We start from the raw sequence: 12,228 nt of genomic DNA on the forward strand, positions 1-12,228 counted from the left end.
GCAATATCGTAAAGTAGCATCTTGATAAAGTGAGAAGGAACCGGATAGGCTAGGACAAGGGACACATGTATCACTTAATCTCACTTGAGGTGCATGTAGGAGAGTGTAGTGTTCACTTTATCATTCGTATCATGGTGCGAGGTCAACCATTCTGACGATCCATGCCGAATCTAACAAAAACTATATTCTTGATTTGTTGGATGATTGTGTTCCTTCACTGAGTCACAAAGGCTTCCTGATGGCGCTCTTGAACGGGTAAATCTGGACCTGTGTGTTTGAGCTTGGAGTTAGCATTCGTTCATGGCTCGAGTCAAAATCGGAGGAGAAAGGCCGATCCCGCCCACCGCTCGGACAAACTCCAAGACAACCACCCCTTAGGATACAATCTTGAGAGTCCTGTCTCCGCCTTTCTCCGCTTCCAGCAGACCAACGTCAAGTAATGAGAAGGGCCAAAATCAGGATCGAGAACAGAATCGAATGAAAAAAAAAAAAAAGAGGGAAAGGAAACGTACCTTGCTCCAGTCCCAGACTTGGTTCTCAGTGTAGACGTCCTTCTTGAGCTTCTCCAGCACCTCCTCCTTGCTGGCGGCCCAGGCCAGCATTGCACTGCCCAGCATCTTCATCGGCTCGCCTTCCTTGGGCACGTCCTCCAAGAAACCACCACCCCAGAGCCAGAAGTCGGGTGGGTAGGTCTGCAGGTTGGCCAGGTGTTGTCTGTGAAAATATGATTGGTTAGCCTGTGCCTGTCCTCTGGATTCATTTTTTTTTATCTCTATCGTGTCTCTTTAAGTGTTGAGAGGAGCGGGTTAGGGTTCTTTAGCTCCGAGGAACAGGAATAAGACAGGATGTGGGGTAATATCTTGATTGATGATGAAAAGAATTTTTTGTGGCCGAAAGTGGGGGAGATGAGGAACTTGTCGGAGCTTTCAGACTTACTGCCTAACTTCCATACGGCGGGCCAGGGCACCGGCCTGGTCGGGCAGGATGACGAGCCACTCGTACTTCTGGGGTTCGGACGACATGGTTCTGATGGTGGTTTTGTTGAAGCGGTTGCGTGAGATATGGGTTGCAGGCGAGGAGGAAGAAGAAGAAACAGCCAGCGGGAGAGCTCGATAGAGGGTGACAGGATTAGGGCGTGCAGTAATCAACGGCGAGAATCGGCGGACGGCAGCGGCAACAACCATAGAGATCTTGCGGCAGTAACCGGGAAGAGAAGGAGCTTACTCTTTTCCTGCTTGCAGGAAAAGCTGAGATCTCAGATGGAAAGAGGAAGAGGAAGGAGGCGTGACGGCAGAGAGGCCGAGGGTGAGGGATGGGCTATATATCTTGTAGGATGGTGGTTCCCAAGATAGACGAGACAGGATGATCAAGCCAGCCGAGTCAGGAAGGAATGCAAATGGGGCAAGTCGCGCGTGACGTTGCGTGGATCCTTCTCTTGACAAAGCCAATTGACGAGTTACGATTTCGTACGAGGAAAAGTCGGCGGAAGAATATTCCCGCGTGTCTCCGGTTAATGCACTCCGTAGGGCGCGACTTGTGGATGGTGGGAAAGAAAAGGTGCCATCGATTGCCCCACCCTCCAGGGCGGTACCATGCCCCCCGCTGCAAGCCCCGAGGCTCGGCGCAACGCCCCCGGCGGGGTCATGGAACCATCCCGCCCTTGCCTGCTTCTAGCCATCACCGTTGTCTTAAGCATCTTGCTCCGCTGACGGCGACTGCCGGTCATTACTCATTGACCCTTCCTATCTGCTCTAATCGCCATCTCAAGCCCACTACTATCACCCGTCTCAGCATCCCACTCGCCGCGTGTGCATATCCTGAAACTGCATCTTCCGAGCTGTTTCAGCAGGGCTGCATCATCACGACACACACATATCTCTGCCCACCCAACCGCAGGGAGCAGAGACGAACGAAAATTATCCCGCCAACCATTTAAAAGCACAACCACGCACGACAGCCCTATATGGGAGGCGATAACGACGATTTTTTCCCTGACCATGACGCCGCCGGCCGTGATCGTGGTGGTGGGGCCATCAGCGACGAGTACAGCGCCGACTTTCAGCTGCCCCTGCCGCCGCTGGCCGAGGAAGACGTTGCATTCCTCCGAGCTGTGGCTGCGAGAGCTGGGAACGCAGCGTCATCAAGGGGTACTGGTGGTCAGCCCATTCTTCGCAGCTTGATTGCGGCGTACAATGCCGAGGCCTCGGAGCGGGGCATGCAGCGAGGGTTGGCGCCCATCTATCAAGGCTATTTGCTGCGGATGTCTGATGGTGTGAGTGTTGACGAACTGGTTAGTGGAAGCAGCAGCAGCAGCAGCAAAGGAAAACCCGGGGATAAGAGAATAAGTCAGAAGTTATAGCGGATGATGTTCAATATGCCAATCGCCTTTGCAATGCTGCTCTTTACTTGGAATGTTTGATTTTTGGTTGTCCGTCCGTCCATCTGCCCACACATGAAATACATTCTTCGTCAAGTTGGTAGCTCGGCATATCCTGTGAATTTCCAAAGCAAATGCCGGGGTTTTTATAGTGATACAAAAGTTTTCAGTAATCGTCACCCCGACTGATGACCTCCTTGACATTGGGACGAAGAAGGATGGTCTATAGGAAGGGTTAACTGGAGTCAAGCGAATGGCCATTGGAGTTGAGCGGGTTCTTACGTGCTCGAATTGTGCAGTGTAGGAGCCCTTGACATCGCACAGAGGAGGGTACGCCTCCACGATGCCACTCTGAACGAGGTTGTTGAGACCAAGGAGGTACTTCTCATGGCCAAGACGGTCCAGGTACCTGCGGCAGAAAGGCAGGGTACCGAAGTTCTTGTTAATAGAGGTGAGAAGCGTCTTGGCCGACGAGACGCGCAGCGCCACCTTGGGAGCGTCGACACGCCTGGCGTAGTGCGAGGTCTCCATCTGCGGGGGTAGTGAGTTTCAGCCTTCTTCGCGTAGAAATGTAAAGCATATGGAGGAACACGCACATCGTCCCGGACGTAACCCTTTCCGGTACTTCCGAACGTTTCGATGGCAAAGGTTTCACCCTCTTCCATCTTGGTCTGGTCGGAGCCCTTGACGATCGGCACGCTCTTTCCACCGTGGATCTCAAATTGGTTGATGTTGTGGCCGTTAAGGTTGCGGATGCACTTGACCTGGTGTGTTTGGCCATCAAGCTCGACTTCGTAGCTCTCCATGACCTCCTGGATAGCAGCACCGATGTCAGACATACGAACGTCAATACCGGCTTCCTAGTCAAAAGTTAGTCAACACGACCCTGCCTATACAGTCGTTGATGCTTGCCTTGACGCCAGTGTTGGTCGCCTCCTTCACGGCCTGAAGCAGCGGGTCGTACTTGTGGTCGAAAGCCACAGTAAAAGCACTATCGACAATTCTGCCGTTGATCTGGGCACCGAAATCGACCTTCATGACATCCTCGTGCTGCAGAACGATCTTGTTGCCGGCATTGGGTGTGTAGTGCGCAGCGCAGTGGTTCAAGCTGAGACCGCAAGGGAAGCCCATTCCACCCTTCAAGTTATCACCCTCCTCAAGACCTTGGTGGCCAGTCAGGTAGCGCACACCGTCCTCGATGCCTTCGGCAATCTCTGTGAGGGTCATGCCAGGTTTGATGTTCTTCTGAGCCCACTGGCGTACCTGGCGGTGGACCTCAGCGCCCTGGCGGTACTCGTTGAGAAAGTCATTGTTCATGCGGTCCAGGTGACGCTTCTCCTCGTTGGTGGTACGGTACAGATTCTCGTCGCGGTATTCTTCGATCTGGCCCTCAGGGTAGATGCCATTGGGGAACAGCTGCGACACGGGCACGCGCGGCGGGTCTGACTGTTTGGATGCACTACCGCCGGCGCCTCCCTTCTTCTTCTTCTTTCTCGGCTTCTTCTTCTTCTTTTTCGCATCTGTGGTAGACGTGACATTGTCAGCAATGCGCGGATCGAGCAGGATGTTGGAAGGGAGCGAATAAATGGGAACGCAGACCTCCAGTAGGGGCGCCGTCGGCGGGAGCGTCGCCCTCATCATCGTCGTCGCTCTCAGCGTCGCCATTCACCGGCGCGCCGTTGGCTGCGGCGCCCTCGGCGACCTTGCCGTTGGCCTCCTCCACTACGTCATATCAGCATAGGGTACTTTTCTCGAGCCAGAAAAGCCATCGCGGAGGGGCATACACTTGAGGTCCTTGATTCCCTCTGTTGCTGCTGCTGCCATTGTGTTTGGTGTGAGAGGGCTGTCGGCTCTGGAAACGGTGGGGCAGCGGGTTAAGAGGCGAGCAGCACATCTTGATAGTGGCCCGTGCGAAGCGGCGTTCAAACGGACTTCCGGCGTCCGCCTGAGTTGTAAGGCTGAGCATCTCCGAGCTCGACCGTTTTTATATCTTGCCGGAAATCGGACAGGTTACCATGAGGAAACAGAGACGCGTCTGCCTGGTAGCCGACAACGGACTGTCTATCTCCATCGACTCGAATGGGTCATGGCGAGACACGGCCACCACAACGAAATAAGTTGTTGCCAGCGCTTTCCGCCGCTCTCCGCCGACCAGACAGGAACGAAACCCTTACCAGGACCATCATCTTTTCAACAAGACTATGCACTTTTGGATAGAGTTATAGAAACGTTTAGAAAATTTACCACAGTAAATAGAGCTTCTAGGTGGTATGTTCGAACTCCGATCATCTTCATCAGATAAGTTGAGCGGCCACATTTAGATAAGGTGCTTTTTTACCAGTGCTCTGGGCCCGCTTTGCTTGGCGCGAGCGCCGCCCGCAATACCCTCGTGCACTTCCGCTGTCGGAGACGTCATCATGGACATACAACTACTCCCACCCTTTTCTCGCCCACCTTGAACAACAATCACTTTCCCACTAAACTCCCCCGAGCATCCTATCCAAGAATGAGGCATGCCACGCCTTGCGCTGTCTCCGCGGACCCCTCATCAGCTGCTCGCCGCGCGCCGGCGGCAACAATGCAGCAACACCACCAGCACGCGCCAATTCCACGCTTCAACCTGCCAGCACAACAACGCTGAGGCGCAGAGCCATTACGAAGCGCTCGAACTCCCCTTCACGGCGAGCGCAGCGGAAATCAAGCGGTAAGAATCAAACACAAAATCCCCTCCAAATTAATGGAGTCACAGCTCCGTCACCACCTCCAACCAACCAACTAACAAACGCGCCACTCCCTAAAAGCCAATTCTACTCTCTCTCCAAACGCCACCACCCCGACCGCAATAAGGGCGACCCCGCCGCCTCCTCACGCTTTGTCCGCATCAGCGAAGCCTATCACGTCTTGGGATCGCCGGAAAAGCGCAGCCGCTACGACCGGGACCTAGCACGTCTGCACCCGAACCGCCACCACGGCCACCACCATGCCTCGCCCTCTTACGCCGGCCCGGCTGGCTCACGACCACCCTCCGGCCTGAGCAGGCGGCGCACGCAATTCCGCGGCCCCCCGCCGTCCTTCTACCGCAACGGCGCCTGGGGCGCACACGGCGCGAAGCGCGCCGCGGCGGGCGGCTTCGACGGAACGAACCCCCACGAGCATACGACGGACCACCACAACTATGCGGGCGAGTCGACCTCGTCGGCGGCCGGCGGCGACAACTCGTACACGGGCGCATTCTACGCGTCTCCGGGAGGCGGCTTCGGCCCGGGCCAGGCGGAGCGCGGGTGGGACAACGCGATCCCGCACTGGGACCGCGTTGCGCACCGGCGCACGCAGGAGGGCATCGCGGCCCAGCTGAGCCGGCGCGCGCGCATGCGCGGCGAGTCGGTGGAAGAGATGAAGAATGGTGGCGGCCCGTGGAGCTTGCTGATCAACTTCTTCGTCGTGAGCGGGGCAATCGCGATTGTGGCGAGCATACCGAGTTGGATGAATTACAAGAAGAGAGAAAAGGTACCTGGCAAGTAAGATGGTTGACTTTAGAAAGCTGCGTAGCGGCTGACTGGTGATGGGTGATTTGGCTTTGATATTTGGCATCACAGGGCATTGGGATGGGCGGCGAAACCTTTTGGCAATAGATCGCAGGCGTTATACTTGCTTTGTCGCTGCTGGTACTGTACATTGATCATTGAGACTGAGCACTGCGAATAGCGTAATTAAGCATGCACATTTTCCTCGATTGTATATCCTCTTTGGAACCCAAGCTGCTCTAGCGTTACAGAACCTCACCAACAAAGAGAGGAAAGCTAAAGCTACAGGGAAAGTGAAATCCACATCTTTGATCCTCCCCAATTCTATGTCTCCACCCGAAAATGCTTTTGGATCGTTTAACCCTCGAAGGTGAAGGAAGCGCCAATCTGTACATGCTCTTGTAAGCACATGCCCTTCGTACCCTATGAATTGTAGGAGCGGGAACAAGCGATTTACCTTGTGGCCAGCCTCGTTGAGCTTCTGGGTGTCGAGAGACGCGCCGATGCCGAAGGTGAAGCCCTGGTTGATCTTGGTGTTGTAGGCAAGGGAAGCAATGCCGCGGTCGTTGATCTTGGCCTATTTTCAGAGAACATGTGTTAGACATGTTGTTAAACCATGCTCCAGGAGTACTCACCTTGGCGAAGGACAGGGGGTCGAGCTTGTACTTGCTGGCAAGCTCGATGCCGACGGCGGAGCCGGCCTTGGCGTCCCAGGAAGCCTTGGCGCCGGTCTCAACGGCGGCGTTGACCTTCTGGTAGTAGGAGGCGGTGAAAACGTTCAGGTTGTTGGTGGCGGTGATGGCGGCGCTGTAGAGAGGGGTCTGGTAGCCGACGGCAGCCGAGTAGCGGGTGATGGCGGCCTTCTGGACATCGTAGCCAGCCTCACCACCGACGAGGAAGCCCTCGTGGCCGACGACACCGTCGACGACGGCAGTCAGGTTGCCGGCGGCCGAGTAGTCGAAGAAGGCGCGGGTCTGGAAGGCGGGCTGCTTGAAGGTCAGGTTGAGCTTCTGGCCCTTGTTGCCCGAGCTGGGCGCGAAGACCGAGGAGAGCTCCGCCTTCAGGCCCTTGGTGAAGGTGTTGTCCAGCTCGACCTTGGTGTTCAGGACGTTGGCGGTGTTCCAGGACTCGGTAACGGTGATGCCTGTATTCGTCGAGATGCGCATTAGCCCCGATAGTCCTAAGCCATGGGCCTCTGGCGGGCCCGGCACCCCCAGGAGTATGAAATTGCAGCTGATGCCGTTTTTTTTTCTGATGGGTGCCATTAAAGAGAGGTGTCGGATGGATATACCGTTAGAAAGAGCCTTCTTTCCCTCGACCTGTTTGTGTGCGCAAGCGCCGTCAGCAGCTGCTCCAAAGCGCGCAAGAGTGCGATAAGACTTACGGAGCCGTTGATGGGGCCATCGTGGGCCGAGGTGCCCTTGGTGGTGACGGCGACGCCGTTGGGGGACTTGAGCTTGACCTCAAGGACCGCTGTCGCAGGACGTCAGTGAGTGTGCCCATGCAGGAGGTGCGCGTCGCGAAGCTCACCAGCAGCGGCGTGGTAGAAGTCCTTGTTCAGGAGCTGCAGCACGCAGAGTTAGCGTTGCCAGGGCAGGCGGGCGTGAGCAATTGCGCGAGCAAGCGGCGCAACGCAGACGTACGTCGTTGGCCGACTTGGGGATGTCGCTGAAGGCCGGAACGGACATGATGATGGTGATGCGGAGGAGAGGATGAAAACTGGAGGCCGGGTCAGCGAGCGGGCGCGTTGAGATGGAGCGATGCAGTCCTTACCGATGATGTGCTTGGGTGAGGGTGTTGCGCTTGGGGGGAAGTCAGTCCGGCGGCGTCGCGAAAACAAAAGAGAGCTTGGGGTCGGCGTCGGCAACCCGCCGCGGAGCAATTCGGGGCACCACGTGCCCACGCCCTCCTGCACGCACTGGCTCCTCGCGGTGAACATCCCGGTCGCTGCGTCCGCGCCTTTCTGTTGGGATTCCCTGTGTTTGATCCTCCCAGAACTGGCATCGCGCCCCTGCTGACTTGTCACCTCGAGGCCATGACGCCTGGCCATTGGCCGCGCCCCATCCATGCGTTGTCTCCTTGAGCACGAGGGAAGCAAAGCTCCAGCTTGTTTCCTCAGCTTCGTGACTCTGGCTGTTCACCTTCACAGCGAAGCTATGACTCCTCGTCCGACCCACTTGGCCGTCGTGATAGCCAGGCTATCATTTACTCCTTTCGTCCGCGTCCGGGTCCGGCAAGATCAGGAGAACACGCGCTTGTGTCATATCACAGGTCCATCGTTCGTAGTCGTCTGCTTGATCTACAGAGGGGTACTGCAGCCGGTGGCTAGCGCGGAGAATGGCAAGTCCCTGGAACATAGCATAACTATGCCTCAGTTCCTTTTTTTTTTATTTTTTTTTAAAAGAAAGAACATGTCATGGGTAGTTGAAGCTATCATCCAGATGTAAATGTAGAATCAATAATCATACGTTCACGTCCAGACGAGAACTTCAACTACCCATGGCATGAGCGAAACCCGAAAAAATAAATTCACTCTAGCCGTCGGCTGCAACACACCCCTAGCAGTTGGAAGCTATCAAGCTCTGATTGGTGAAAACACATGCAGAGCATCCCACGTCGGACGTAGACCGTAGTCAAGTCGACCGGTGCGGGTGTGAGCAGCTTTACTAAGATATTTCGTACAGCCACACCCACCTCCCCGGGCCAGTTCGTCCGCCCGTCAGATAGATTAGTACGCCGGCGGCGCCTTTTCGATGTGCTCCATCTTGTCCCATTCCCCGATCATAGCAGCCCCATAATCAGTCCCAAACTTCTTCTTGAGCTTCTCGATCAACTGTTTTTCAAGAATCTGTAGGGTACAAATGCGGTTCGCATAGAACCTCTGATCGACATAATTCCTTTTCGAAATGTGGAGATGGGCTCGTTGTAGCGTGGTGTAAGCGTTGTGAGGTGCGTCAAGTTTCTTCTTCCATACGAGACGGGCATAACATGTGACCGGACGGGCATGAGTTGATCCTTTTGCCCCCAGGAGAATACTATACTCGATATCCAGGTTGCCAGTAGGCCACAGAAGCTGAGCCATGCCTGTTTAGCACGATTAGGGAGTCCAACAAGCGATGAAGTGGGACTACAGTAGAATTACTGAAAATGCTCTGCTCCCAGTGGCCAAGAACTTCTGCTGAGTATTCATTGTCGACAGATCTCGTGCGCTTCAATTCTAACTTAGAGGAGGCGACCCTACCGTTCGTCATTAGTGCAATGCTCAAATGAGACAAAAAAAACACTCACACTCCAGCCCACCCTAAACACCTGGCTTCAACACTATTCAGAAAAGAGTGCCATCGAGAGGGTTTTCCCTTGGCCATTGTGAACGATTTGATCGGCCTGGGTGGACGAGTACTGGACACAAAGGAGAATATGGCTTAATCTATTTACTTATAGATATACCCCGCGCCGTTTTGGCACCAAGTTCCTCAACACTAAAATCTGGTACGACGAAATTAGGGTCCTCCCGACTTTAACCCCACAGAGCCGTACTAGTCGTATAAGCTATACCAGAGAGTACACTAGTAAAGGTTAGGAACCCCGTTTTTCCTTCTCCCCGAAAGCATTTCTAGGATGAGCTCGTACCGGATAATAATATATAAAAGGAGAATAGCTGCATGAGGGTACCCAGGTACAAGCCTTTTAGGGTTACCTTTCAGGGTCCTTTAGCCGACCAGTTCTAGGTGTAGGAAGACCTTAATAGACGCCTTTAAAGTTATTCCAGCATTACTTGCGTTTTATATGCTCAAGCTTACGAAGAATCTCTTTCCCGGGTGATGTAACACGCGATTTATCGCAGGTAACCGTAAATAGGCCATTCAACTTCTTAAATATCTCGCGAGTATTGGTATAAAGTGCTCTAACAGTGAAAAATCAAGTCGAGTATAAGCAGGTAAACTTCCAGAAGGTACCAAGCAAGAGAAAGCTAAGTCTATAGAAGACCGGCAGACAGCAAGGATACAATCACTATGCGATCGTTTCGACTCTAACTGGTGCGGTGACAGTGTGAGTTCATTGTCTAATCCAGTTAGTGAGGGGTATGAGTAGGAATTACAGGTAAATGTAAGCAAGCTGGGCTGTATTCTTGCTGCTCTTATTGAGGCACTAGATCAAGAAGCCAGACTCGATATTTTCAGGACGTATTGGATCACTCCCCTCCAAGATAAGGGGACCAGCACGGATTTCATATTCAGAAGTCAGTTACAGCATACGTGCTGAGAAAATTTCATCACCATGAGCTCTTCAGTTTGGCAGACCACTTGAACGGGTTCTTTCTTGTGCTAGGGAGGGCTGCTTAATACATAGATCAGCAATAGGTGGCCACTGTTGTTCACGCGGCAGGGTTGCATATATGAATCATGTGCTCGAGGAAGGGATCTCGTTGAGCCCCCAACCACTGCTCTAAAATACGTAAACGTATCCGAAACTAACAGTCGGCAACACTGACGCAAGAACAAGGTAAACTGATGCTTTAGTGAGCCGTTCGATTGCATCTAGTCTACCCTAGACCGCGGTGAGCTATGCCCATGTGAAACTAATAGCCGCGACCGGAATGCCAGCCTGTGAATCAATTTCTTGCTTTTGCCCCGCCCAAAGACCCGAAAGATAGTAAGACCCTAACACCGTCGCTTGATGCGAATATGTGATAGCCCCAACGCCCCGCAAAGAAATGCAAGATCATTCAATCATGAAACCCGCGAACGGTGAACATTGCCGTCCACACCTATTTGTCATCGCCGCTCTTGTTCTTGGTGTAGTTGGGCATCTTCTCGTAAGCATTTGGGCTTCTCTTCCGTGCCTTCTTCGGACCGCTGCCGCCATTGCCGTGATGGTGGTGGGCGCGGCCGCGGCCGCTGTTAGTGGGACGCGCGGTGCTGTTGTCGGGCTCGCTGTCGGAGTCGTCATCAGAGGAAGAAGAGTCGTCGGACGAGGATTCGTCAGAGGATTCGCCGAATTCGCGCTGCTTGTGGTAGATGCAACACACTGTGCAAGCATTGTCAGCCTTGTGATCCCACACGCGGTGACCCGAAGCCAAAGGGCCGGGAAATGCCCGCGCGTACCTTTCGACGACTTCTTGCCCATTCCCTCGTTGTCCACGACGTCCTCGGCCCATTGGATGTGGCGGCGCTGCACGGGCTCGGCGCGTAGGCGCAGGGTGCCTGACGGCAGGTTCAGCGGCGACTCTCCGGACTCGGTGGTGACGATGGAGCCGTTTGAGGCTGAGGCCTCGGCGGTGCGCAGGGCGGACGAGACAGGGGTATTGGCCATGGTGGGTGGTGTCGAAAGGTGGGTGATCAACGGGTGCGCACAGGAGGGGATGATTGCGGCGTGCGGAAGAGGCGAAACGACAGGAGCGCGGCGCCGAATGGAATTTCGCGAGTGGTGGGCGGACCAGAGATGCGACAGAGACGCGCCTGCTATTGGAGGGCGTTGGCGAGGGCACGCGTTGTATATGTACGGCTTCGTTGTCCCGTGATGATTTGCTTGTCTGGGGCGGGAGTGAGGTGACAGGCATGCATGCGCTGCGCTGCTTTAGCGCCGCTTGGCTCAGGGAAGCTTCTCCATCTCTGCCCAACTGCGGTAGCCGACGTCATACCGCCTTTCCAAGTAAGTTGATATGCACTGCATCAACACCTGCACGCTTCTGAAACGACGTGCGATGCATTTTCGCTTTCGATTGCAGGGGCGCACGCCGATTTTTGAAGCGCGAAGACCCTGAGATTGATGCTGAAAGGGTCTGCAGGCTTCCGATCTCTCAAGTGCAATCGATCGCGCTTGGATACTCTTCTCCCTGCATCTGCCCGACGTCCTGCTAATCTGCTAGACAAGCGCCCCCGAACACGCTAGAACAGCTGGCAAACCAGCTGGCCACCAGCAGGCCTTCCGCCATGCCCACGTGCCATGAGTTCTTTCACTAGTCCTGTGGCTATAATTGACTCTGCACAAGGCGGTGGCGGCCCGCTATTACAAAGCGCGGGGACGCCACGAAGTTACTTATCCCCGCGGCAGCGCCATTACCTACCTTGTTGGCTGCCGAAGGAAGCAGTCTTGAACGCCAATGGATTGGCCAATGTGAAAGACTGGTGGACGAGTTTAATGTGCGGCTTGATGCTGAAAGTAGAGCGCATTGCGTCATTTCCTCTCGGAGGTAATTCTTTAGCTAAGAGCTTCGAAGTGCAGAAGCTCATCGGCATGTGTGACTCTTCACGGTAGCAAAGCCAAATTCAGAAAAATACATTGGTGCAGAGTTGTGCAGGGCAGAGGTTTATGCATGATGCATGT

General features: G+C 54.5%; 6 protein-coding genes across 6 annotated transcripts; 1 reads left to right on the top strand and 5 right to left on the bottom strand.

Annotated features, from left to right (window-relative positions):
• Positions 1-222: 222 nt before the first annotated feature.
• Positions 223-1,022, bottom strand: LTHEOB_1270 (Dimeric alpha-beta barrel; the record flags this gene model as incomplete). The annotated part of the gene is made up of 3 exons (XM_035509596.1): positions 223-267; positions 513-714; positions 937-1,022. The coding sequence occupies 3 exons, from the start codon at positions 1,020-1,022 to the stop codon at positions 223-225; spliced, it is 333 nt and encodes a 110-aa protein (XP_035367617.1).
• Positions 1,023-2,543: 1,521 nt separating this feature from the next.
• On the bottom strand, positions 2,544-4,201 carry LTHEOB_1271 (Methionine type; the record flags this gene model as incomplete). The annotated part of the gene is made up of 6 exons (XM_035509607.1): positions 2,544-2,600; positions 2,660-2,908; positions 2,974-3,237; positions 3,296-3,897; positions 3,977-4,099; positions 4,162-4,201. The coding sequence occupies 6 exons, from the start codon at positions 4,199-4,201 to the stop codon at positions 2,544-2,546; spliced, it is 1,335 nt and encodes a 444-aa protein (XP_035367618.1).
• A 689-nt stretch (positions 4,202-4,890) lies between these two features.
• LTHEOB_1272 (Heat shock protein DNAJ) lies at positions 4,891-5,899 on the top strand (the record flags this gene model as incomplete). Its single annotated transcript, XM_035509618.1, has 2 exons — positions 4,891-5,081; positions 5,179-5,899. The coding sequence occupies 2 exons, from the start codon at positions 4,891-4,893 to the stop codon at positions 5,897-5,899; spliced, it is 912 nt and encodes a 303-aa protein (XP_035367619.1).
• Positions 5,900-6,258: 359 nt separating this feature from the next.
• Positions 6,259-7,589, bottom strand: LTHEOB_1273 (Outer mitochondrial membrane protein porin protein; the record flags this gene model as incomplete). Its single annotated transcript, XM_035509629.1, has 6 exons — positions 6,259-6,288; positions 6,359-6,478; positions 6,537-7,220; positions 7,286-7,374; positions 7,432-7,465; positions 7,545-7,589. The coding sequence occupies 6 exons, from the start codon at positions 7,587-7,589 to the stop codon at positions 6,259-6,261; spliced, it is 1,002 nt and encodes a 333-aa protein (XP_035367620.1).
• A 1,040-nt stretch (positions 7,590-8,629) lies between these two features.
• LTHEOB_1274 (uncharacterized protein) lies at positions 8,630-9,266 on the bottom strand (the record flags this gene model as incomplete). The annotated part of the gene is made up of 3 exons (XM_035509640.1): positions 8,630-8,985; positions 9,044-9,138; positions 9,190-9,266. The coding sequence occupies 3 exons, from the start codon at positions 9,264-9,266 to the stop codon at positions 8,630-8,632; spliced, it is 528 nt and encodes a 175-aa protein (XP_035367621.1).
• A 1,403-nt stretch (positions 9,267-10,669) lies between these two features.
• Positions 10,670-11,214, bottom strand: LTHEOB_1275 (Type 1 phosphatase regulator ypi1; the record flags this gene model as incomplete). The annotated part of the gene is made up of 2 exons (XM_035509651.1): positions 10,670-10,929; positions 11,007-11,214. 2 exons carry the CDS (start codon positions 11,212-11,214, stop codon positions 10,670-10,672), a joined length of 468 nt encoding a protein of 155 aa, XP_035367622.1.
• Between the last annotated feature and the right edge of the window lie 1,014 nt (positions 11,215-12,228).

Source organism: Lasiodiplodia theobromae (assembly GCF_012971845.1).
Source record: "Lasiodiplodia theobromae strain AM2As chromosome Unknown scaffold_3, whole genome shotgun sequence".
Taxonomy (NCBI): domain Eukaryota; kingdom Fungi; phylum Ascomycota; class Dothideomycetes; order Botryosphaeriales; family Botryosphaeriaceae; genus Lasiodiplodia; species Lasiodiplodia theobromae.